Below are 27,942 nucleotides of genomic sequence, written 5' to 3' on the forward strand. Positions count from 1 at the left end.
CCCTCAAGTTTGCATATGAATTTTAAGATCAGTTCCTTAATTTTTGCAAAAAGTAAAAAGTCCAGCTGGGATTTTGGTAGGGATCATATTGAATCTATACATCTATTTGAAGAGTATTGCCATCTTAACAGTATTATTTGGTGGACAGCATTACAAAATATGCAATATAGAGATACATAGATATAGAAAAAAGTGTACAGAGAGGAAAAAATGTGTTCTATTTTTCTAATTAAGTTTTTTATTTTGAGGTAATTGTAGATTCACATGTAGTTGTAAAAAATAATACCAAGAGATTGGATGTACCCTTTACTCAGTTTTCCTCAGTGGTAATATTGCAATTCATGGTACTATACAAACCACTGACATTGATATTGACATTGATATAGTCCACTGATCCCATTCAGATTTCTCTAGTTTTACTTGTACTTACTTGTGTGTGTGTGTGTGTGTGTGTGTGTGTTGTTTAGTTTCATGCAGTTTTGTCACGTGGTTTCATATACTCATCACCACACTCAAGATGCAGAACAGTTCTATCACCACAAGAATCCCTCAGGTTACCCTTTTATAACCATGCCACCTTCCTCCTAACCACCCCCACTTCCCACCTCTTTCCCCAACCCTGTCTTAGCCCCCGGAAACGACTGATCTGTTCTGTATTTTTAAAACTTTGTCATTTTTTTTTTTTTTTGAGACGGACTCTAGCTCTGTCGCCCAGGCTGGAATGCAGTGGTGTGATCTCGGCTCACTGCAAGCTCCGCCTCCCGGGTTCACACCATTCTCCTGCCTCAGCCTCCCGAGTAGCTGGGACTACAGGCACCCGCTACCACGCCCAGCTAATTTTTTGTATTTTTAGTAGAGATGGGGTTTCACGGTGTTAGCCAGGATGGTCTCGATCTCCTGACCTCGTGATCCACCCGCCTCGGCCTCCCAAAGTGCTGGGATTACAGGCGTGAGTCACCGTGCCCGGCCAACTTTGTCACTTTTTAAAAGTGTCATATAACTGTTATGTAAACAAGTACTATATAAATGCTTTTTTCACTCAGCATAAATTCTCTAGAGATTCGTCCAAGGTTTTATGTGAATCACTAGTTGATTCCTTTCTATTGCTGAGTATTCCATGGTATGGATGTGCCACAGTACATCTAACTAGTCTCTCATTGAAGAATATCTGGGTTGTTCCCAGATTTTGGCTACTACAAATAAAGCTGTTGTGAACATTTGTGTATAGATCTTTGTGTGAGTGCAAGTTTTCATTTCTTTGGGATTAATGCCCAAGAGTGCATTTGCTGGGTAATGTGGTAATTGCAAGTTAAATTTAATATGTAACCACCAAACTTTTCCAGAGAAGCTATTTTTAAAAGTAAAAGTAAAAGTATAGATAATTTTTTTAAAACTTGAAAATGTGACCACTGCCACATACAGAAAAGATGTTATTAACATGAAATAGCTGAAATAAAACATGTTCAGCCCCTCAGAAGCTGCCAGGTATCCCTCCTTTATCACAGCTCAACTCCTTCATCCACAGAGAAAACCATCATTGACATTAATGATAGTAACTTTTTCTTTTATAATTTTAGCATTTAAGCCTTTATTCCTCTGTAATGTATTTTACTTTGCCTGTTTTTTAGTGTTATATAAATAGAATGAATATGCACCATTTTTTTGGTATGAGTTTTTCATGGAGCACTGTTTTCTGTTTTCTTTTTCTTTTTTTTTTTTTAAGAAATAATAGTTTTATTACTTACAGGTCCTGGATACATGACATACCTGGAGGCCATACACAGAGGTCAGGGAGGACTTCAGAGGGAAGGAGAGGGAGAAAGATCCACAGGTTGATGCCTTCATTGAGGTCTAGGGCCTTATCCAAACAGGTTTCTCACTGGGAGATTTTTCTTTAACACTCAATAATTGTATACATTTATGGTACAGTATGATTTTGGTACGTATGTACAATGTATAATGATCAAATCAGAGTAATTAACATATCTGTCACCTCAAACATTTATCATTTCTCTGTGTCGGAAATATTAAAAATCTTACAGCTCTTTGAAAATATGCACTAAATTATTGTTAACTATAGTCACCCTGCAGTGCAATAGAACAGTAGAACTTATTTCTCCTATATAGCTGTAATTTTGCATCTGTTAGCCAATCCCTCCTTATCATGCCTCACACTTTCCAGCCTCTAGTAATCACTATTCTATCTCCTTCTGTGAAATCAGCTTTTTTAGCTTTCATGTATTATCATCCAGGCTCATACGTGTTGCCTTGTTTGACAGGATTTCATTGGTTTTTGTGGCTGAATAGTATTACATTGTGTATATATACCACATTTTCTTTATTCATTCATCTATTGGACGTGTAAGTTGATTCCATATCTTGGCTATTGTGAATAGTGCTGCAATAAACATAGGAGTGCAGATATCTCTTCAACATACTGATTTCCTTTCTCTTGGATATACACCCAGTAGTGGAATTGCTGGATTGTATGGTCGTTCTATTTTTTAGTGTTCTTTTTTATGTATGTTTTATGTCCTGTAAAACATTTTTGTTATTATCTTAAACAGCATCAGTATCTTTATCCAAATATGTATGTACTCTTCAGTTCTCTTCCTTCCTTCTTGGATTTGCCTGATTCTTTTTTTCTTTTTTTTTTTTTTGAGACGGAGTTTCGCTCTTTTTGCCCAGGCTGGAGTGCAATGGCACTATCTCAGCTCACCGCAACCTCCGCCTCCTGGGTTCAGGTGATTATCCTGCCTCAGCCTCCTAAGTAGCTGGGATTACAGGCATGTGCTGCCACACCTGGCTAATTGTGTGTATTTTTAGTAGAGATGGGGTTTCTCCGTGTTGGTCTGGCTGGTCTTGAACTCCCGACATCAGGTAATCCGCCTGCCTCGGCCTCCCAAAGTGTTGGATTACAGGCATGAGCCACCGCACCTGGCCCAGTTGCCAAATTCTATCTAGTAGCATTTTGGTTTTGCCTGAATTATTCCTCTTAGTATATATTTTATTGCAGTTGTCATGGAGCACTGTTTTCTAAGACTGATCCGCGTTGTATATAGCAGTAGTTCATTCCATTTCTTTGTTGCATTCCAGAGTATTTGTTTACTGCAGTTTACTCATTTTTACTGTTAGTGAATATTTATGTTGTTTATAATTTTTAGCTTATTAACAATACTGCTATAATTTCTAAGTGTGGACTTTGGTCACAGGATACATATCTTCAATTCTAGTTGATAAGGCCCAGCTGTTTTCCAAAGAAGCCATCTTAGTTTATCTTCCCATCAGTAGTGTATGTAAGTTCTTTTTGTTTTAACTCCTCTCTAATGATATTATATTTATAAAAAAACTGTTATGGTGAATTTGTAGTGATTTCTCACTGTGGTTTGATTTGACATGCGTCTCTTTTTTAAATGAAGTTACCCTTGTGTTTGTTTTACATTTGGATTTCTTATTTTGAGAGATGCTTGTTTAGATTTCTTGTCCATTTTTTATGAGTTGTCTTTTTCTTTTTGAGTTGTAGTTCTTTATATATTATGGGTATAGCCCTTAGTTATGTGGTTTTAAAATACCTTTTATTCAGTGGCTTCCCTTTTTACTCTCTTAAAGGTATTTTTTGATGAACAGAAGTTATCTTTAATAGTCCAGTTTGTCAGTCTTGTCTTTGTGGCTTGTGCTTTTTGTGTCTCTTTAAGAAATTGAGATCATAAAGTTATTTTCCTCTGTCATCTTCCTTAAGCTTTTTTGTATTGTCTTTCTTCACATTTGGACTGTGGTTTAACTGGAATTGTTTTTTCTTTCTCTTTTCTTCTTTTTTTTTTAAGGGGGGACAGTCTCGCTCCACCCAGGCTGGAGTGCAGTGGCGCAATCTTGGCTCACTGCAACCTCTGTCTCCCAGGTTCAAGCGATTCTCCTGCCTCAGCCTCCCGAGTAGCCAGGATTATAGGTGCCCGCCACCATGCCTAGCTAATTTTTTTTTGTATTTTTAGTAGAGACGGGGTTTCACCATGTTGGTCATGCTGGTTTTGAACTCCTGGCCTCAAGTGATCCACCCACCTCAGCCTCTCAAGGTGCTAGGATTACAGGCGTGAGCCACTGTGCCCAGCCTGGAATTGTTTTTTCTGTAGGTGTGAGATATAGGGGTCAAATTGTATTTTTTTTCCGTATGAATGAGAATGATGTATTTTTTTTAATAAAGACCATCTTTTTCTCACTGTTCTACAATACCAGCTTTGCCATAAATCAACTATTTACTGAAGTACAGGTCTGCTTTTAGGCTCGCTCTCTTCTCCAGTGGTCGATATCCTCTAGCCTTATTTTGGTTTCAAAGTTATACAGTTGCATCCCCCTACCACCTCCCATCTACAGTTTCAGTTACCTGTGGTCCACTGAAGTCCAAAAAATATTAAATGGAAAATTCCAGAAATAATACAAAAGTTTTAAACTGTACATTGTTCTGGGTAGAATGATGAACTCTCGGACCATCTGAGTTCATCCTGCCTGGGATGTGAATCCTCCCTTTGTCCAGCATACCCATGCTGTATATGCTACCTGCCCATGAGTCACTTAGTAACTGTCTTGGATATCAGACAGTCTTAATATCACTGTGTATGTGTTCAAATGACCCTTATTTTACTTAATAATGACCCCAAAGTATGAGAGTAGTGATGCTGGCAACTCAGATATGCCAAAAAGAAACCTTAAAGTGCCTCCTCTAAATGAAAAAGTAAGAGTTCCTAACTTAATAAGAAAAGGAAAAAAATATGTTGAGGTTGCTAAGATCTACAGTAAAAACGAATCTTTCATTCGTAAAATTGTGAAGAAGGAAAAAGTCCACAGTCTTGCTTTTCTGTGGAGTATTCTACTGTTAGTTTTATTGCTGAAAGAGTCCACAGTCTTGCTTTTCTGTGGAGAATTCTACTGTTAGTTTTATTGCTGATGCTTTAAGGGTAATGTCTTTTTATTTCCTGTGAGTATATAAAATTTTTTTTGATTATCTTTGCTTTTAATGTGATATGTCTACATGTAGGTTTCTCTTTATTTAAGCAGCCTGGGATTCATTGAGCTTCTTGTGTCTGTTGATTGCTGTCTTCCTTCATTTGTGGAAAACTTTCTGACACCTGCCCTTTAAATGTTACCTCTATTTTTTTCTCTCCTCCTGAGATTCTGATGAAACAAATATTTTAAACGTATGGCCAACAGTTTCTTTATATCTTCTGTGTCTCTCTAATGATTTTTCTGCCCCTTTTCTGCTTGTACTACACTCTGGAAAATTTATTTTTCCTATATACCAGCTCACTAATGGTTTCTTCACTTGTGTCTAGTCTGATATTAAACTTGTCCGGTGAGGTTTAAATTATGCTTATTATTATTATTTTTTTTTATTTCTAGATGTCTTATGTGGTTCTTTTTTGAATCTGTGACAATTTTCCCTGTAGGTATTTCTGAGTTTGTCTTTTTTTTTTTTTTTTTTAATCACAGTCCAGTTGTTTTATAGTGTGTATCTGAGTATTCCAATCTCCGAAGTCTTTTAGAGTCCCTTTATGTTGATGCTTTTACTGGTACTTGGTCAAGGAATCTAGTTTCAAAGCTTCACGTTTGGCATTATATTTATTTATAGGAATAACATGACTTTCTTAAAATTTTTTTTCTTTTTTTCTTTTTCTCCTCAAATTCCATTTACCAAACATGTGACTTTAAATGAAAGTTATGTACCTACTCTCACCCAAGCACTACAGACCACTACCAGTTTTGATCCGCTGTTTCAGTAATTTATAACAAATCACCACCAAACTGGGGGCTTAAAACAACAATGATGTCGTATTTCCATGAATCTGTGAGTTGGCTGGATTAAGCTGGGGGCTCCACTGTTCACATGATGTTGACTGGAGTTACTCATGCATCTGCATTCAGCTGGGGAATTGGCTAGGGTGCAGTGTCCAGGACTGCTTCACTTATTGCCTGAGACTTGGTGCATGTGGGTTGGGGTACCTTTGCTCTGTCCTTTGTGGTCTCTCTTTAGTGCTCTCGTCATTTAGTAGGTCTAGCCCATGCTTCTTTACGTGGTGGCTGTTTTCCAAGAAAGCAAAAGCAAAAGCTGCTAAGTCTCTTAAGGACTGGGCTTGGAACTGGTGCAGCATCACTTCAGCTGCATCTGTTGGTCACAGCAAGTCACAGGAACCGCTCAGATTCAAAGCGAGGGAAAATAAAATAGACCCCACCTCTTGATGAAACTAGCAGTGTGCAAGTACAGGGAAGGAAGGGATTGTTTTCAGTCATCTTCAGAGATAGTCTGCCATTATCACATTAAACCATGCTCAAAGCTTGAGATTTCTTTGATGGGGTATCCAGGGATTGAAATTAGGTGATCATTACAGTGACCATGTAGCTTACCTGGTTACAAGGTAGAATCTTTTTGAGAGTAAAATGGAGCACTGTTTTTAAGCATGCCAATACTTCGGGTGTAACTAGACTGTCTGTGGCAAACTAGGACTTTTGGTCACCCTAGTTAATTTATCAGGAGCTTTTAAAATTTCCTTCTTATCACTGCCCTGAAGGTATAGTCTTTTGGGATTTTAATTTTTTGTGGTAATGAACTCCTGTTAGACTTTCTACCTTGTATAGGCACTGGACTTTGATTTATGTCCCCCATGCCTTGGGAGGCTGTCTAAACAAAGAGTCCCATTTTCCTTGCATTGGCTCATGACCACAGGGAATCTCGTTTTCCCCGTATTTGGGGCTTGTAATTTCTTACTATCTTGTGGTCTTTTTGATACTTTTAAGATTTTATTAAGCTTTTTAATTGTTTTCAGAGGGAGATTTTATCTAAATTAAGTTAGCCCACCATTACAGAGAATATAGACCAGCATAGTTAATTTACTCGAAATAACAGATGAAAAGAACTGAAGGAATTTCTTAACATCAAATAAATGCCTCTTTTTCACAAGAAATACAAGTTCCCAAGAGTTTCTTTTAAGTTGGGAGGTGGGGGTGTAGATGTGGGTGAAGAATTAAAGGATCGGAGTCATTATATTACCTTTTTTAAAAACTCCATGTTTTTCACTTTTTGACAATCAGTTGATTCTCTGTTATGAAAATTTTGAAAATTATAATCCTCAAAACAACTTCTCATTTTTATTTAGTTGTGTTATCACTTCATCAAGGCTGTAAAGACTAACATTCCACAACTAATTTCCCTGCTGTTTAACCTTAGTATAAATTATAAATAAGTTTGTACTTTCTTCTAGGCTTTTGATCATGTCATCTTATTCTTGAATTATTTATTTTTATTCTATATTGTCTAGATTTCACTGTTACATCTCTTTTCTTAAAAAGCACTCATAGGTGAGCTTTACAAAATATACATAGTTTCTTTTCAGGTCCATTGTAGAATTTTAGTCTATACTATAGACTCGTGTATTTTTTGTCTGTTTTAGTTAGACAGTTATAATTTTCTCATTTTTTTCAGTATGCGTTTGTGTATGTGTGTGTATATATATCTTCCTCAAAGCAGAGTTTTGGCTGGTCAGCAAATGTTTAAGTGAGTATTTTTGTTGTAACTATAAACTCTGATCTAATTTGGCCCATACTGCTTGTATAAGGAAAAGATTGCTCATTTTGTTTTTCTGAAGTTTTGTGTGTTTATAGCCAAATGAATTGTACTTTTATTTCTACATGTTTATCATACTTCATGTCAGTCATCTAAGTTACCTTACTTTGTTGCTTTAATAAATTTTTATCCAATAAAAATTTATTTAATTAATTTTTCATTGTGTCCTAATGTTTTCTTTAGAAGGGTATAGTGACTTGAAGAAAGCATGGATTTTTCCTTAAAAGAAGTATATTTTTGTATTGGTAAATTGCTAGTCTCTGATGTGGTCTTTGTCATATGTAGTCATCCAAAAACAAAAGTGATCCGGGCGTGGTGGGTCATGCCTATAATCCCAGCACTTTGGGAGACCAAAGCGGGAGGATTACTTGAGGCCAGGAGTTCGAGACCAGCCTGCCAGCACAGTGAAACCCCGTCTCTACCAAAAAATACAAAAATTAGCCAGGCATGGTGCTGCGTGCCGGTAGTGTAGTTCCAGCTATTCAGGAGGCTGAGGCAGGAGAATTGCCTGAACCCAGGAGGTGGAGGTTGCAGTAAGCCAAGATCACACCATTGCACTCTAGCCCGGGCAACAGAGTGAGACCCTGTCTCAAAAGACAAAAAAAAAAAAAAAAAAAAAAAACCCGGAAAAACCAAAAGTGATATCCAGATATCATGGCATCAATTCCCTTCATATACCTCCCTCTCTTCTTCTTGCTGGCTACCTTAAAAAAGGAAAGGGTCATACATTTCAACTAGTGGCACCTTGAAATATATAATTTTATTTTTCACAGTAATTTTAAGGAGTCATTGCTTTTGCTGTAAAATAATGAGTCAGAGTAAAAAAGCTTAGTCAATAGAGATCCTTTAGGGACTCCTTAAATGAATAACCAAGAACATTTTAAGCATGTCAATTACTTGTATGTGAACATTTCTCTCTGATGTTCTTAAAGACAATTTTTAGGTTTTAAACAACAGCAACTTTACATTTTATCTTATAAAGCTGTATAATACAAAGACAATTAGTATGTATTTAGAAGTAAATATAAAATAAATCTATTAACCTGTGAATGAGTGAGTATTGCTTTTAAGTGATCTTCATATTTCGGCTATATAAGCCAGAAAAACTTAGTATTGTCTTTGGGTCACTTTTGAAAGCTAGAGAGAGAGTTTAGGTTGAGAAAATGTCTCATCCAAAAGCATTGTCTTTTGGGTTACTTTTCATCTGTTTTTTAATTTTTAAAAAACTTTGTGAGCTTGAGCACATTATGTTAGCTTAAGTGTACAAAAAGCTAGTGGTAGCTTTTCTTGATGCTTCTGTTGATATGGTATTGGGGAAAATGCCTAATTGTTTGAATAGTCTACCACAAGCTTATTAATTTAGAAAACTAGAGAGACTAATGCTAGCTCCTTAGGTAACAAATGGCTGCCCTGCTGGCTACAGCTTTAGACTCCTCCCTGTCTCTGGACGTAGCTCCTTATGTAGCCCCTTCTTCTTCATACCCTGCCATTTCTAAGAATTTGACCATGTCTCTCTTCCAGCTTCCACCAGTTTAGTTTTTTAGACTACATTTCACTTTCCTAGTGTTGTTTGTTTGTTTGTTGAGACAGTCTCGCTCTGTTGCCCAGGCTGGAGTACAGTGGTGCAATCTCGGCTCACTGCAGCCTCTGCCTCCCGGGCTCAAGCGATTCTCCTGCCCCAGCCTCCTGAGTAGCTGGGATTACAGAGGCCCACTGCTACGCCCGGCTAACTTTTGTTACCTCAGGTGATCCACCTGCCTCGGCCTCCCAAAGTGCTGGGATTACAGGTATGAATCACTGCACCCGGCCACTTTCCCAGTGTTCTTACTTCACTCCTTCCCAGATGACTCTAAAATAGCGTTCAAGATGCTTTGTGATCTTAAGTGTTTTTTAAAATTGCTTGGTACTTTGGGGAAACAGAATTATGCCTTTCTCTCTCTATGTTTATACTCTTCCTCCATCTCCAGAGCAGGGCAGTACAAGAGTTTACTATATCTCAAAAATCTGTGAAGTCGTTCCTTTGCTTACTTGATGTAAAAATAGTCTCCCTCCTCCCATTTGCTTAAAGGTAGTCTACTTTTTTCTTAGATGGTCCCATGGAAGAATTTTTAGTTCATTTTTAGAAATCATTTTGCTGGTTGTTCCCTATTGGTAGCTATTCTTCAGGTTTAATTTGTTAATAATTCTGTACATGAATGAAGAAAATATGCCTAGCTCACAGAGGCTTCTTTCCTGGTTATCCCTCACGTGCCAGTCCCCCTTTTTCTTTCTGTGGTTGAGGCCCCACAAGTCTCAGAAATGGATTCTCTGTACTAGTTTTTTCTTGCAGCACACTCATCAGGCAGGCTGGGTTCGCTTTTGGTTAACTGTGACTTCTTCCATTATTTTAACTAGGTCTTGACCTAGACTAATGAATGAGTGGAGGCACCCCCTTCCTTCAGTATTATTTTGCCCATTTTCAAGGTTCATGTCCTTGGTCAAGTAAGTCTCTTACTGAGTTCCAGGATCTGGTCTGAAGGCATTATCACATAGTGGTTAAGAGCTTTGCACTTTGAAGGTTGCTTGGTTGCTGTGTGACTGCAGGCAAATTGCTTAACTCTGGGGATCCCTGTTTCTTCATCTATAAAATAATAGTGTTAATACTGCCTACCTCTATCTGTTAGAATTAACTCCGCTAGCAAAATATCAGTGACTTAAGCACATTGTTTTCCCTTGTAAGGGAAGTTCCTAGGTAAGAAGTCCTTGTCTGCTATGGCATTTCCAAGGTCATCAGCAGGCCTTTGCCATTGTTTAACTGTGGCTTCCATCCTCAGAGGGATCCAGAATGACTGCTGGAGTTACTACTGTCATATCTACCTCTCAGGCACCAAAAGGGAGGCAAGACGGGGAAGGTAAAGGGACTTTTTAATTCTTTGCAGGAGCATATCCAGAAGTCACTTTGCTTATATTCCACTAGTCAGAACTTGATAACTTGGCCACACTTTGCAGCCATAGAACACTGGGAAATGATTTCCTGTGTTAAAGGATCAGATTATCTGCATTTACCACTTCTTTTTTCTTTTTTTTTATTTTTTGAGACAGAGTCTTTCTTGGTCACCCAGGCTAGGGTACAGTGGCACAATCTTGGCTCACTGCAACCTCTTCCTCCCGGGCTCAAGCAGGTGTCCTGCCTCAGCCTCCTGAGTAACTGGGATTACAAGTGTGCACCACCAACCCTGGCTAATTACTGTATTTTTTTTAGAAGAGACAGGGTTTCAGCATGTTGGCCAGGCTGGTCTTGAACTCCCGACAAGTGATCTGCCCGCCTCAACCTCCCAAAGTGAGCCACTGCACCTGGCCTCTTATTCTTTTGGCTCATTCACATACTTTCCCAGAAGAGTGATTTTTTATAATGCTGTAATACCTGAAACTTGTTTCTGTATGGAAACAACCATAGATGATTTCTTCGCAGGAAAGAGGTAGATAGAGTGTAGCTGTTCCCTTATTGGGGAACCGTTAGTTTCTGTAGAAGAGGTTTTAGCTTTTTACTTCATTAGTAGTTTTTAACATGGGTGGCGTTGATTGGTGAAGTATTTTTTAATTTTATTTCCCCCCCTTTTTTTTTGAGACAGGGTCTTGCTCTGTCACCCAGGCTGGAGTGCAGTGGCATGATCCTACCTCACTGCAGCCTCGAACTCTTGGGCTCAAGCAATCTTCCCACCTCGACCTCCCCAAGTGCTGGGATTACCATGTGAGCCACTGTAGCTAGCCTTTTTTCCCTTTAATTGTGAAATCCTCACCTGCTTTTCTTTTCCACTGCCTTGAGCTAAAACACCACTGTTTGATGCATATTCATTTTTAAAAAGACAAAGTGAATTAAGATTCTACCTAAACTTTTTTCTTTTATTACATCCTTTAGTTAAATGGAAAGTCTTCGGAAAGTTAGGAAGGATTTTACTTAGGGTGCCTTTTGCTTCACTAAACACCTCAGTGTTAACTGCCAAATTTGTATATATTTTATACAAGCACAAGGTTGTTATTTTCTTTGTTTTTTGACAGGGTCTCGCTCTGTCGCCCAGGCAGGAAGTGCAGTGGCATAGTCATGGCTCACTGCAGCCAATCTCCTGTGCTCAAGCGATCTTCCCACCTCTGCCTCCTGAGTAGCTGGAACTATAGGTGTGGGCCACCACGCCCAACTATTTTTTTTTTTTTTTTTTTTTTTTTTGGTATTTTTTGTGGAGACAGGGTTTTGCCATGTTGCCTAGGCTGGTCTTGAACTCCTGGGCTCAAGTGATCCTCCATCCTTGGCCTTTGAAAGTGCTCGGATTGTAGGTGCGCCACCCCGCTTAGCCCATTATTTTCTATATACCTGTCACCTAGTGAATTTTATAGTATACCTAACAATGTTGTATTCTGTAACAGCAAGAAATATATTTGAAGCTCCTTTTTCTTGTCTCTTATTAAGGACAATCTGCCTGATATCCAGATAATCCAAATTTTCCTTAAGACACAAAGAAAAAGCAGAAGGAAATACAACTGGGAACCAAAATGTATTTTAATATAGCCTGCTTCCACTTTTCAAAGTAGCTGAATTTTATGTTCTAAATCTCAATGTGTTAGATTTTGGCTGTGTTGTAACACCAACTTATAATATGTTGTAAACTTATACATATGGTAAGCACATGTAGACTTACACATGTTGTAAATGCCTGCGGTTGTGTTTGGTTTTAGTTTTGGTTTTGTTGTTTTATAAATCCATCACCCACGACCTTTAGTTATCGTGCAACATGGTGAATATACCCAATAACAACGTATTATATACTTTTAAGTGTTCTTACCACAAAACTAAGTATATAAGGTAATATATATGTTAATTAGTTTGATTAGGCATTCCACAATATAGACATATTCCAAAACATGTTGTATACCATAAATGTATACAAATTTTATCAATTAAAGATTGTTTTTTAAGAAAGAAAGAAAATGCACTAAAAAATCATTTATGACTTTTGGATTCTTCTGTTTGGTGTTTCTCTCCAGTTATCTCACCTTTATTAGTAATTATTTCCATACACAGCTATGCACAGTCTTTCTTTTTTCTTTCTAGATGGATTTCTCTTAAAATATCTTTGCGTAGATAGAAAAAATATGCAAAAATCAAAATAATTTTGTTAGGATATAGGATTATGGTATCTTCATTCATATTTTTAACATGGTTTTTTTTTTTTTTTCTTGAGACAGAGTCTCATTCTGTAGCCCAGGCTGGAGTGCAGTGGCACGATCTCGGCTCACTGCAACCTCCGCCTCCTGGGTTCAAGCGATTCTTGCGCCTCAGCCTCCCTAGTAGCTGGGATTGCAGGCATGCGCCACCATGCCCAGCTAAGTTTTATATTTTTAGTAGAGATGGGGTTTTGCCATGTTGGCCCGGCTGGTCTTGAACTCCTGACCTCAAGTGATCTGCCCACCTTGGCCTCCCAAAGTGCTGGGATTACAGGTGTGAGCCCCGGCACCTGGCCTATTTTTTTTTTTTTTTTTAATTTTTTTTTGAGACAGAGTCTGGCCCCATCACCCAGACTGGAGTGTAATAGGTAAATCTCTGCTCACTGCAACCTCCACCTCCCAGGTTCAAACGATTCTCCTGCCTCAGCCTCCCAAATAGCTGGGATTTCAGGCATCCACCACCACGCCCTGCTAATTTTTTGTATTTTTGGTAGAGACGGGGTTTCATCATGTTGGCCAAGCTGGTCTCGAACTCCTGACCTCATGATTCGCCCACCTCAGCCTCCCAAAGTGCTGGGATTACAGGCGTGAGCCACCGCACCCGGCCACCTGGCCGCCCAGCCTATTTTTAGTGTTTTAAAAATAAATAAAAATTTACCAAATGCTGTGATACCTAATGTAAATGATAATTGGTCTAATTCTTTGTAAAATAACATTAAGTGATAGAAGATAAATCAAGTCAAAATTAGTATCACTCAACATTTTTTAAGAACCTTAAAAATAGTTAATAAATACCTGTTTTAACGAGGCAAAAATCAGTGGGTTGCAAATTAAGAATTAGTAGACTATCTCAATTTTATACTTTAATAATGTCAAAACATATGTGCTAAACATTCTAAAGGACAATAATCAAAATTACTTTTGAAAAGTTGAGCCTGTTTTTAAAAAGGAATTTTCAAAAATTAACTAGTTTTTAAAATAAAATTACTATTAAAACTTGCTTCTAAATGCAACTGAATATTCTGGAATTATGGTTTTGGAAAAACCTGTCATGGTTTTAGGTTAAATGTGTTATATTTTATAATATGGAGTAGGTTTTAAAAACATTTACAAAGAGATATGTTGCTGAGGCGTGGTGACTCACGCTTGTAATCCCAGCACTTTGGGAGACCAAGGCAGGAGGATTGCTTGAGCCCAGGAGTTTGAGACCAGCCTGGGCAACAAAGTGAGACTCCATCTCTATGAAAGTATGTATTTTTTTAAATTTATATTTTAAAAATTTAAAAGGGGTATGTTTTAATTGTCTTATTTTTAAATATCCAATTCAGTATCTTTTCTAATATAACTGGTGGTTGAAATAAAACTAGAACTTCTGTATTTTATTATACAATGCTTAATGTACATTTCTGGATTGTTAGAAAAGTTTTATTAAATAGAGGTCATTTATAACAACTTATATGTGTTCATGATTTTTGTTTGCTAGAAAATATTGAACCATTATGTATCTTTGTTAAGAGAAGAAGTAGAAATACAGTGCACCTCTTCATAAATTTTTTTAGCCATATTTTATATTCATCTTAAATATTTCTCTCTGTCCAGCCTGTTTTCCTTTACCACCACTCCCTTGGTGTTTGTTAACAGAAACAAATTAATTATAATATTATCTTAAGCAAAATATGATTAGGACAATAAGTCGGCTACAGAAGAAGCCATTGTATATTTTAAAGCTAAATATAAATGATTTCTAAGTTGCATGCTGTTTTGGATAGTCCTCCATATTACATCATTGCTTTATTAGCAAGGATAATTATGATTCAGATGCTGTAATTATAACCTTGACTAATATGCATTGCTGTTTAAAATATTCATAATTTATTAGATAGGCGTGTCTTTAAAATAGCATTATCACATATATTACTCCTTACAGATTTTATTTATTTGTTTGAGATGGGAGTCTCACTCTGTTGCCCAGGCTGGAGTGCAGTAGCACAATCTCAGCTTGCTATAACCACCTCCTGGGTTCTAGCGATTCTCATGCCGCAGCCTCCCAAGTAGCTCAGATTACAGGCACGCACCACCATGCCCAGCTAATGTTTATATTTCTAGTAGAGACAGGGTTTCACCATGTTGGTCATGCTGGTCTTGAACTCCTGACCTCAAGTGATCCGCCCGCCTTGGCCTCCCAAAGTGCTGGGATTACGGGTGTGAGCCACTGTGCCTGGCCCCGACTGATTTTATATTGCTGACAAAACAGCTGCTATGATTATTTTGTTATTGTAGATTTTGACATGAAGCTAGAAAATAAAAGTCCCAAGAAACCTATCATATCTATTTTAAATGAATAGAATGAAAACCATGTTTGCCTATAGCAATTTAAAGTACAGTCTTGTGTTTTGTAGTATTTCATCACAGAATTAAACATGTGCTTGTTAAAAGTTCTCCATTCTATTCATGTGTAAGTAGAAAGCCTAATTAATGTAAATGTGCATTTTGGGGAGACCTGTTCATGGTTATGCCATGAAAATACCTTTTACTGGACAAGATAATAATTAGTGCTTTATCAAAAGTTCATGAAGGTGAAGTACCTTACATACAATTTAGAATTTAATTTAAACCTTGCAAAAGCCCTATCAAATAGTTATTATCATCCTTATTTTACTGTGAGGATGTTGAAATTTTAAAAAGTTAAGGATCTTGCTTATAATCATGTAAGCAAGTTAGTGGAAGTTAATGGAATTAGAACCCAAGTCTAACTCCAGAGCCCATGTGTGTTTCACTGTGCTTTTTTCTCCTAATATGTCAGTTCTGTGGATTATACAGTCATAAAAAGTTAACCTATTTTTCAGCAAACCTGATATGTGAAAATCTTAGATTCACCAGCAGACAAATTTGTGATACTCTTTACTGTTGTGAGATGGATTATTCACTTTTTTTTTTTTTAAATTTAAGTTCTAGGGTACATGTGCACAATGTGCAGGTTTGTTACATAGGCATACATGTGCCATGTTGGTTTGCCCATCAACTTGTCATTTACGTTAGGTATTTCTCCTAACGCTATCCCTCCCCGACTCCCCACCCCCGCACAGGCCCCAGTGTATGATGTTCCCCTCCCTGTATCCAAGTGTTCTCATTGTTCAACTCCCACTTATGAGTGAGAACATGTGGTGTTTGGTTTTCTGTGCTTGTGATATTTTGCCGAGAATGATGGTTTCCAGCTTCATTCATGTTCCTACAAAGGACATCAACTCATTCCTCTTTTTTTGGCTGCATAATATTCCATCATGTATATGTGCCACATTTTCTTTATCCAATCTGTTATGATGGACATCTGGGTTGGTTCCAAGTCTTTGCTATTGTGAATAGTGCTGCAATAAACATACGTGTGCATGTGTCTTTATAGCAGCAAGATTTATAATCCTTTGGGTATGTACCAAGTAATGGGATCTCTGGGTCAAATGGTATTTCTAGTTCTAGATCCTTGAGGAATCACCACACTGTCTTCCACAGTGGTTGAACTAATTTACACGTGCACCAACAGTGTAAAAGCATTTCTATTTCTTCACATCCTCTCCAGCATCTGTTGCTTCCTGACTTTTTAATGATTGCCATTCTAATTGGCGTGAGATGGTATCTCATTGTGGTTTTGATTTGCAATACCATTGAGGACATTGACATGGGCAAAGGCCGTTGTGGTTTTGATTTGCAATACCATTCAGGACATAGGCATGGGCAAAGGCCGTTGTGGTTTTGATTTGCAATACCATTCAGGACATAGGCATGGGCAAAGGCCATTGTGGTTTTGACTTGCAATCAAAAATCAATGGATTGCAAATTAAGAATTAGTAGACTTCCTCAATTTTATACTTTAAAATTATACTTTAAAAATGGTATTTGCAATACCATTCAGGATGGAGTGCAATTCCATTCAGGATGGTATTGCAAATGGTAATACCATAGGCAGTACCATTCAAGACATAGGCATGGGCAAGGACTTCATGACTAAAACACCAAAAGCAATGGCAGCAAAAGCCAAAATAGATAAATGGGATCTAATTAAAGAGCTTCTGCACAGCAAAAGAAACTGTCATCAGAGTGAACAGGCAACCTACAGAATGGGAGAAAATTTTTGCAATCTATCCATCTGACAAAGAGGTAATACCCAGAATCTCCAAAGAACTTAAACAAATCTACAAGAAAAAAACAACCCCATAAAATAGTGGGCAAAGGATATGAACAGACACTTCTCAAAAGAAGACATTTATGCAGCCAACAGACATATGATTCACCTGTTTTTTAAATGACATGACATTAAAAATATTACTTTTCTAAAATTCAGTTTTTCACTCAATGTTTTAGGAATACTTGCATTATAAGGTTGTAGCAAGTGAGGCAAACCTATGTTTTGGTATTCTGTATTCAACACCTACCTTGTGAATGCCTGTTTTCTGCCACGTTCTAGGTGTTAGGGATATAAGTGGCTTGCAAAATCAGACATGGTTTCTGTTGGCTCTGGTACTGGTATACCTGGGCTTCAAATCTTGGTTCCACCTCTTTATAACTATGTAATCTTGGGCAGGTTACTTAACCCCCTAAGTCTCCATTTCTTCATCAGTAAAAAGGAAAGAATAATTAATACCTTTCTTAGAATTGTTTGAGGTTTAATTGAGAGAATGTATGTTCCTAGCATGGTATCCGGTATGTAGTAAAATGCTTAAATAAATGTTAGCTTTTATTATCACCCTAAAAGTAAGTAACATTTGAAGAATAAGTTTTGTGGGGTTTTTTTGTTTGTTTTTTTGTTTTTTTTTGAGACAGAATCTCGCTCTGTCACCTAGGCTGGAGTGCAGTGGTGTGATCTTGGCTCACCACAACCTCCACCTCTCAGTTTAAGCAATCCTCTCGCCTCAGCCTCCCAAGTAGCTGGGATTACAAGTGTATGCCACCACGCGTGGCTAATTGAAATACAAGTAATTTTCTTTAAAAAACAAAAACAAAAACAAAAAAAACGGAATAAGCTGATTCAGTAACATCATCTTCAGTCTGGCATGGTAGTCATCTTCCTTGAATTATTTGAAAAGTCTCTTGTTTCATTTGTTCTGTATACCACCATATATACATTTCAAAAATATAGTAAAAGCCGGCCAGGCGTGGTGGCTCACGCCTGTAATCACAGCACTTTGGGAGGCCGAGGTGAGCAGATCACGAGGTCAGGATATCACCATCATCCTGGCTAACATGGTGAAACCCCGTCTCTACTAAAAATACCAAAAAAAAAAAAAAAATATATATATATATATATATATATATGTATAGTAAAAGCCATAATCTTCTCACATTTTAAGGATGGTGCTAGAGTCACTGCATGGGGTAATTCCAAATATAAGAGAATATATGTTTGGCTCATGGCAACTATAGTAACCTACTTTTTTATTACCTTACTTTTGAGAAAGATAGTCACTTTGTGATTTGTTTTTTGGAACAGTATTTACTTATAAGAAAAAATTTGAGAAATAAATTTTTCAGTGACTGGGAACAGAAATACTCTGAAAGCTTCACTCTGACTTATAATTGACATTTTGTATGATTTCTTGAGTTTCTTGAATGGAAAGTATTTCTGAATATATTTAGAAAATACTAACATTAAAATATAGATATTTTCTATATACTTAGAGTACAATATTTAGGCATTTGAATATATAAATCCAAGTACAAGTAATTTGGAATTTAAAAAGGTACATTTATAAAAAGTTACAAGGGTGGTCAGTCTGGTCAGATTTCCTTCTAGATTACTAAATTGTTTTAGAACATTGTGATTTATTAGAAGTGTGAGGAGGAATTAAATGTGTCCAGATACAAGTTCTAAAAGATGCTACATAAAAATGAATCTGATATTTGTAATGGTTTCTATCAATAATAACTTTGTTAAGATAGTTAAATTCTCCTCTTTGGATTTGATGAAAAACCTTACTTGTAATGTTTCTAAGGAGATCTGTTCAGCTATATCTCCTGTAAAAAGATATGTCAGGGTTATTTTTATTATCTGTAATGAAATCTTTTAAGAGAAAATCTTGCTCTGACAGTAAATCACTACCTTTTTTTCATTACCAAAGTCCAAATGCCAAGGAAAGTCAACTCCTAAGTTGGAGAGGCATATAAACAGTTCAATTATAGTGGCTATTCAAATAAATTTTACAATTGTTTTCCTGTTTTTATAGTTTTGTTCAGTCTTGATTAAGCTGTTTTAAAGTATGTAAAAGATAATGTTTTAGTAGAAATCTGTTTTTCTTAGTATATATAAAAATATTGTGAAGCTAATGTGGAATTTGGTTTTTAAATGTGATTTTTGAAGGAGTTTTTTTGTAGAACAGATTTTAAAAGGTTTCTTTTAGTATATACAGCCAACTTTTACATTACATTAGACATAACTAGAAGTCAGTTATAGTTCTGGAAATGAATATTAGCTTTACTTATTCTAAGTTTTGATGAGTAATCAAACTTTTGGCATATATGCTAATTTATGTAACCTCAGTCAAGATTTTCAGACATCTTCTTGAGATTATTAAAATTAAGATTTAGTTACCAGATTTAATCGTTCAATTTTAAAGGAGCAAATTTAAATATATTTTGTTCTTAGAAGTTAAAGAACAAGTGAAATGATTTAGCTGTACTTTGCAGGGGCAAAATACACTCATTTAAAGTTAAGTTTGTAGATTACTTCATTGACACGGCCATACGGAAAATGTAATTTTTAAAAATAATTTTTTGTTTGGCATGAAGTAATGTTAACTCATTGAGTCTGAGATTTAGCATCCAAAAAGGTATTGAAAACAATCAAAGTTCTTTCATAAGAATAATGTTTAGTGATGTTCATTTAATGTTTTTGAGCTTGAAAAATGAACAGATACTTAGGGTGATTCTGAAAATGAACTCCTTTATTATTCTAATAACAGATACTTTATTGAGACTAAGTTACCCATGCTTTGTGGGAACTCAGCCTGCAAAGAATTGAATTTGCTGGTTTTTGTCACTTCCAGGACCAGCCAGGGTTACTGTAGCCTGCCGGTTGACTACATCAATGCATAATTTTGTGCAAAATCATCAAGTGGTACTCTTTGCTTTTAAAGTGACATGTAACTTTTTATTATAATCATTAATACAATCAAAGAAGGTAGCAGTGCTTTTATTTACTTTTTATTGTCATCAAGCAGTTTTCTAGGAATTTTTAGCAAAATACCAATTCAGCTATAAGTCTAATATGAAACACAGGAACTGTGAATATAAGATTTTGGTGCTTGCTATGGAAAAATCAAATCAATAGCTTTAATGTCTTCTTACAATCTCATTTTGTTTCACTATAGCTCTGTTTTAGTTAGATCTGCACATCTGTTTTGCTCCAGGTGGTTAATTTTGCCAGTTCAGTTTCTCTGTAGATTTTTGCCATAGTAGAAAAGGATTTTAAATATTAATAGCCCCTTAAAATATTTTATTACCATTTACTTAAATGAACGATAGATAATGTACATGCTTTGTTTTTTGTGCAAATACCCAAGACAATCTGATTGAAAGACAGCTTAAGGACAAATAAATAGCAAAAGCTTTCAGTCTTTATTTACAGTATATAGAAGGTTACTGTTTTCATTTTAGGTGGAAGAGTCTGATCAGCAGGAACACCCCAGAGGAAGGACATCTTTAGCGATAGAATTTACATACCGTTAGCTCACAGTAATTGATTAGTAGCAGGGCTCTGTAGTACAGAGCTAGCTGGGAATGTTATTTGGGATGCCTTTGATGCTGTGGTTTTCCGAAGCTTGCTGGCTGCATGCTTGTTGCCTTTGTTCGTGACACAGGTAATTACTTGATAAAATGAAGTGCATCGCTGTGAACAATTGACCCTTTGGAACAATCCAGGCTGGTCAGCAGTCTAAAGCCACACTTTAAAGCCATCATGATAGCCTCAAACTTAAGAGTTTCCAAGGTACAGACAAAGGTGTTGTCTTCCTTTAGTACAAGTCGAGTGCCATTTTCAGACTTTATGAAGTATTTAAATTGGATGATATTTGACGATATTGAAAACTCCTCTGGAAATCCATCCAGCCTGCTTTTGGACACCAGAACAATGCGAGACTTTATTTTTGATATGAAATCAGGAGCATTACAGAAGATTCTTAATCCTTGTGAACGATCGTGGTTATCTGTTATTTCCAAGAAAGTAGTCTCTCTGGGTGTTAGCTGTTCTTTCTCCCACCTGGATTTCACTTCCTCTGCCAGTCCCTTGAGCTGAAAGAATTCTGCTTCTTGTGCAAGAAGTTGATTTTCTCGAAACCCTTCGGGCAATAGAAGTTCTCCATTTCGTAGGAAGTTTAGGACATGCCTGAAGAGGAGCCCATCCCTGTCTATGAAATAATGACCATCAGCATCAAACGGGCAGAGGATTTTTCCATTTACTATACCTTCAAGGAAAGTGTCTGGGTACTTGGTCAGTGTTTGTTTTTGAGTAATGTATAGATATCCACCAACGTTGAGGGTCATCAGTGTGGATTTGCAGTTCTTTCCTTGATCAGTATCTTCCAGGCTGTTGTCTTTCCCTTCGTACTCCTTTTCTTTTTCTCTTCTGTTTATTTTACGCTCCATTTTTTGAAGATGCTATTTCAGCTTGTTCTTCTTGGCTTTGAGATTTTTTAAAAAGAAACACTACCACACAAGCACGCCTTTATTCAGCCCCAGTCTGGTGATGGAATGGAAACGCTGGCAGCATCGCCTGCGCTGTCAGCTCGGTTTTGCAGTAGGTGGCGTATCAGCCTATGTATGCAGGAGCTTTCTGGAGTAAGACGGAAAAGAGAATTTGCATTTAACTGTATCAGGGAAGGGATTTGTTGTGAAAGGATTTTCATGTCTATCCTTTGAAGTAAGAAGAGTTACTCAGAATAAATTGAATTTCCTCTTGTCAGTTAAGCAGATCCAAATGTTTAATTCTTCATCCGAATGTGAATGTTTAACTATTTCTAAATGCCTAAGTTATTTTTTAATCAGGCAGGCTTAATATTGAATAATATTGTCATCTTTTGGAAAATAATGTATATTGATTTAGTGTCATCTTTTTAAAGTAAATTTAAGTAGGAAACATAAGGTGAAAATTCTAGGTGTATACAATTTTCTTTCCCGGAAAAAGTCACACATTTCACAGTAGTGTAGTCATTTTTGAGACACAAATAAGAATACTTAACCTGCTACTTGTGACACTGCACTTGAATTTAATTGGATTTGCATGTGATTCTGGTTTGGAGATCTTTGTTAAAGGATGTTAAGAAATTTTTTTATTTTTTATTTTTTATTATTTTATTTACCCTAAAAGTAAAAAAAAAATCAAATAGACAGGCTTTACAGTAATCACTTACTTTTTTTGGTTAAGATTTTCTGTGGAAAATTCCTGAACTTGTTTCACTTGGAGCCTGCTTAGAAAATACTGTGACTGTGTATGTGTATGCATATATATGCCGTAGGAAGATAGGGGAAAGATCTAGATTCAGAATACCTACTACAAAATAGTGTCATGGGTAAGTTAGTTTGTTTCTTGCTTGTTTGTTTGTTGGTTTCACAGTGGGCAAAATAAACCACCAAAGCCTAACCTTGTTTTTCAACTTGGGAGCTGGAACAGTGTGAATGATGTCACCCTCCACTTCTCACATCTTTTTCCTCTTTCCCCTATAACTTCCCTTCCAAAGCAATTTAGGGTTCTGAGCTTTCACTTCTAACATTTAAAGGCTCAGTGGTAAGAAATGTAAACATTGTCCCCAGTACACTATTATTTGGCCTATCTGCTAAATTATTCTGGGAAACTACATTGTTCTTTGTTTTTGTTTTAATTTTTAATTTATTTTTGTAGAGACAAGTTTTTGCCATGTTGCCCAGACTGGTCTCAAACTCCTGGATTCAGGTGATCTGCCCATCTCAGCCTCCCAGAGTGCTGGGATTACAGGCATGAGCCACTGCGCTGGGCCACGCTGTTAAAAGTTAGACTTTAGTTTATATTTCTCTTGCATTAAAAGTATTTTAAAATTATTTAACTGTATGTTGACATAGGAATATTGGAAGAGATTCTTCTAAAATGCATACTTCTTATTTTCTTTAAACAATATTAGATTTTCAGGTATAAAAAATTATATTCTTATAGTGATCTTGAAGTTAACATTTATGTATTATTGAGATCAAAAGTTCGTTGAAATCGAACTAGAAAACTAAGGCATAATGTTTTTAGAGCTGTGTTTTTGCTTAGAGACTATGAAATTCAGCTTCCTCATTTCACCAAAGATAAAATTGCATTCCAGAGAATTTTTAGTATTTTATCTCGGACTTTACAGCAAAGCCAACATTTTGACTAAAACTTCCTTTAGTCCTGCAGCACTTAAGACTTACTCTTATATTCTCACAATCTCATGTTTGTCTTGATTTTGCTTTTTTAGATTAAGTCTTTTCTGTCAATACAACTTTTTAAGAAATACTGAATAGATTTTGAGGGAGAAGGGATACAACTTTGGAAGTATATTCATGGAATTCTTGTGTTACCATTACAAATAGTCACTGCACATGAGTAGCATCATATAATAGCAAAATCAAAAAGACATAACAATTTCATTTATAGGTATAGTCCTCTTTTTTTGAACTTTACAGGATACCAGAATTAGTACAACATAACTGTAGTATAGTGATGGAGACTGTGCTAGCATGTTCTTGCTTGTTTAAATAAAGTGATGTGGATAGATACTATGTACTCTGGGTCTGCTTCCTTACACCCTGTTGGCCTGTCTATAGATGCCTTCATGGGAAGCCCCAATGTTATTGCTGTTGGAGGATAGGCTTCCATGAGGTGATGAGAAGGCAGGAGTGAGTCAGGACAGCTGGAAGTGGGACTGCTGACCTTCAGTCATCGCTCCAGGGCCACCTTACACTTCGTAACTCACTCACTTCTGGTTTCTGCTGCCAGGTTTTCAAAACCACTGATAAGTGCTCGTTTCTGCAGGCTTGCCTGAACAGACCCTGAACCATTCCATCTTGTGCCTCTTCTCCTTGATTGTTTTTTCTCACTCTAGACTTCACTCTGGTGTTCTTCTGCAAAGTTGACATGTGTGATTTCTTTGCCACCCATGGCCTGGCAACAGTAGTGTGACTGAAGCCTTGTCTTAGTGCCTGGCTTATACAAATCCATAGGACTTTTGTGTCCTCTTTGGCCCAACTTGCAGACTTAAGGAAGAAAAATGTAGGCTGGGCATGTTGGCTTATGCCTGTAATCCCAGTACTTTGGGAGGCTGAGGCGGGTGGATCACTTGAGGCCAGGAGTTTGAGACCAGCCTGGCCAGTATAGGGAAATCCCTTGTCTACCAAAAATTAAAAAAAAAAAAAAAAATTTAGCTGGGGTATGTTGGTATATGTCTGTAGTCCCAGCTACTTGGGAGGCTGAGGCAGGAGAATCGCCTGAGCCCGGGAGGTGGAGGTTGCAATGAGTGGAGATAGCACCACTGCACTCCAGTCTGGGCAACACAGTAAGACCCTGTCTCAAAAAAAAAAAAAAAAAAAAAGCACCCAGTAGGCCCCACTGTATGCCTGTTACTCCATATTACCTCCAGCAAAGCAAGATGACTGCAATTCATGGAAATTATAGGAGTTCATTGATCATTGCTGCCTGTGGTGGTACACATGCCCCTTAGGAGAAAGCCAGATTATCTCTTTTTAGTCTATTCTAAATTTATATTTACTTGCTAGGGAGTGGCGAGTGGGTGTTGCTTGTCCAAGGTAGTATCAGTAAGGTCTCCACAGCCTTAAAACTATAAAAATGGTGCTTCGGTACCTGTACCAAGGGAGACATCCCTGGATCATGGGACTATATTTCTCTGCCTCGTTGCAGATACAAACTGGAACTGCTCAATTTAGTGGTTTCAGCAGAAGGGTTTAAACCACACATGTCAAAGATTAGCTTACCTGGATCCACTTGGCCACTAGATTTGAAGATTTTATCTGCCTTTGCAGGCAAAAACATATAAAATTTTGAAAGATTGGGGTCCTGTTTCCTACTCAGTACCTTAACTCTTTATTAGAGTTAGATCACCTCTGTCTTAGACATCTTTAATCATACATAACCAACTTTGAGAATTTAAACTGGTCCTTAATATGAGTATATCCTATAGTTAATTGGGTCCAATGCCTAACTAAATTCTGGCAGAACCTTCCACTATGAGGTAATGCTAATGTCCTACTGTCTGCATAAGGCAGAACTCATTCCAGCAGGAATTCCCATCTTTTTACCAACTCTTTGTGGGAAATGAGGTCTTTTTCATCCCGTGATTGATGCAGGACATCATTGTAATATATAACTTGCTCCATTTATATGCCAGAGATATTCCCATGCCATGGAAGGAAGTGGAATCTTACCAGGAGATTCTCTCTCCTGACTGGAAGATACAAAAAGTAGGATAATTCTCCTAGACTTAACAGGTCATTCCTCTGTAAAATTCAAACACTCTTCAAGGAAAAGGGATGGTTTCAGAAGCTGCCTTTGATAAGAACAGGGAGCTTCTGTCTCCACATTCTCCCCTGCTATCAAATCTTGGTTGTTGTCAGCTGCATGCTTCTCTGCTTGTCTTTTAAAAGGATTTTGTTCCCATTACCTTAGAAAGAAAGTAAAAGCTAGAGAAGCTGCTGTCAATTTTTTACTTAAACCTGACACTATATCTCTGCCTTGGACTTGCCCACATTTTTGTTTGTTTGTTTATTGATCTGTGTTTTGACCTTCCTCTGCCTTTCACAAGCTGAGTTTCTTTTTTTTTTAACATGTACTTGTTTCATCGCCTCTTGTCAATAGCACTGAATGTAAGAAACATTCATTTTGATATTGAGGTATGAATATTTTGTGTTGGCTTCTTTTATGTGTTAAAAATAAAAATTACATTGTCTAATTATTGACATATTTTAAGAATCAAGGATTTTCCCATGTTAATGTAATTCTTTTTGAGTGTCCAAATTTTAGTTCTATTTTGAAATATAAAATTTATCTGCTCTAAATGTTGTCTGCTACTGGTATTATACTAACAAAAGTACTATGGCAGCCACTTTATGTAAATTGACCACAGTATCTCACAAACTGTGCAAAGTACTTGAACCTTCCTAGGACTAATAGGATGTAACCTCTGGCCAGAAGGTCATGTGAACATGTCATTGCAGTCCAAATAATACAGCTGTAAATATTTTGCAGTGTTGAACTGCATCTTCAAGGAAACCCAGGAAAATTGCCTACATTGGTAAATGTTTTAGCCTCATTTGAGGAGTGTAGAAAAACATAAGGCACTATGTGTCAAAAGGAGCGCAAATAAAGACAACAGACTAGCTCAGAAGTTCAGGTGAAATTCCATTCCACATTTCATTGATTTTAACTACAGAGGCAATCTTGACAATTTATAAATCATATTAATTCATGTTTTACATGTACTTTGGAAAATGAGTATTTCAGGGAAACCTGTGTTTTATAATTTTGTAAGCAGAAGTCATACCTTAGGTTTTTTAAAATGAAGTTTTTTTTTTTGAAATATAACCTGTGCGTTATTATTTACTGGAAAATTCTATTGTAACCAGATGAGCATAGCACTTATGTAAGCCATCAAATGAACATTAAAATTATAATATTGTACAGAACTCATTTTTATAGTGCTATTTGGCAAAATGCAATTTTACTTTCTCTTTGGTAAGAAGATATTTTAAGCTAATAACCATTATCTACAATCGCAAAATGAGGGGCATAACTTTGAAAAGTCTTGTAAAGGTACTACAGTTAGGAAGTAAATGACTAAAGAGGGTCTCTGTTCCCATATGCTAGCGCCTGCCACTGTTCCTTCTGATTTTCTCATCGCTTAACGTCCCCTTGTGTCTTCAGTGATGAGGTGGTGTGGAGGAGAGAGAAGAGGACCTGAACAGGAGAACAGGATGTGATGGCTCAAGGCAGCAAATGTGGTTTCTTACAGAGTAGGGAGGAGTTGTAAATTAGGGATGGAGAACTCTATCATATCACACATTTTTTTCATATTTGCCATTTCTGTAACTGAGGTACATCTTAATATCGTTAGCTTGTCAAAGTTTAGCAGCAGTATTTTGTCTTGGTGGCACGTAAAATAATGATTGATATTACAAATGATAGCATCTTATAGTTGATGAAATATTTAAGCAGCTCTGTGAGCTATTCCCTCCGTATCACAAGAAAGTAAAATTAACAGACAGGGAAGAGGGAAAGAATTTTGCAGGGAGATGAGAGAGAGAGAGGGAGGAGAGAGAGGGAGAGACAAAACAATGTGGCTGCTTGATGTTAAAATTAGGCAAATTATTTTATAACTTTTATAAAATTAAATTTTATTTTTTGATACAGGGTCTTTCTCTGTCACCCAGGCTGGAGTGTATTGCAACCTCAACCTCCTGGGCCCAGGTGATCCTCCTGCCTTAGCCTCCCATATAGTTGGGGCCACAGGCATACCCCACCATACCTGGCCGACTTTTTTATTTTTTTGTGGAGACTGGGTCTCACTTTGTTGCCCAGGCTGGGCTCAAGCTATCCTCCTGCCTCATCCTCCCAAAGTGTTGGGATTACAGATGTGAGCCACCATGCGTGGCAAAATTCCTGAAGATCAAATAGAGATCAGAATATTACTTCACAAGTTTGAATAAAGAGCAGCTTTTTAATAATACAGGGATAGAAAGTTTGCCTAACTGGTTTGTTAAGATGCTAGTACCTTTTATTAGTAGACCTCACCTGAGAACCACAGGCAAAAAAACTTCTAGGAACATATTTTAAATGAGAAGAAAGGAGACTACTAGGAATATTAAAAATGGTTTACCTTTTAAATGTACCTGCTTCTTGAAAAGATTATTTCTTCAGTCTTTTCTCAGAGAGTGTCGACACAGGTGTGATGTAATTAAGAGTCAGGAGAGTAACTTCGAGGTCTGGAGGATCAGCCTGAAATGTTGGTCGGTAGTCCTCTGGTCTGTGTTTTTACAGGAGCTGGAAGTTCTCTTAAAGGCCTCCACATTCAACTGGATCCAGAAGGTCTTGTGGAAATGAATGAGTGTAACTTCCTGATGCCTAAGACTTCCTAACATAC

The 27,942-nt window shown here is 37.0% G+C and overlaps 2 protein-coding genes across 4 annotated transcripts in view; one reads left to right on the forward strand and one right to left on the reverse strand.

Annotated features, from left to right (window-relative positions):
* Positions 1-27,942, forward strand: part of GTF2F2 (general transcription factor IIF subunit 2) — a 239,318-nt gene that overhangs the window by 128,120 nt on the left and 83,256 nt on the right. The gene's annotated exons all lie outside the window — the stretch shown is intronic.
* On the reverse strand, positions 20,003-22,149 carry KCTD4 (potassium channel tetramerization domain containing 4). The gene has a single exon (XM_054446657.2). It carries the CDS (start codon positions 21,437-21,439, stop codon positions 20,660-20,662), a length of 780 nt encoding a protein of 259 aa, XP_054302632.1. The 5' UTR covers positions 21,440-22,149; the 3' UTR covers positions 20,003-20,659.

The sequence above is a fragment of the Pongo pygmaeus genome, chromosome 14, assembly GCF_028885625.2.
Source record: "Pongo pygmaeus isolate AG05252 chromosome 14, NHGRI_mPonPyg2-v2.0_pri, whole genome shotgun sequence".
NCBI classification, from domain to species: Eukaryota; Metazoa; Chordata; class Mammalia; order Primates; family Hominidae; genus Pongo; species Pongo pygmaeus.

Coding starts and splice junctions, on each gene's coding strand:
- KCTD4 (XM_054446657.2), bottom strand. CDS start 21,439: ATGGAGCGTAAAATAAACAGAAGAGAAAAAGAAAAGGAGTACGAAGGG.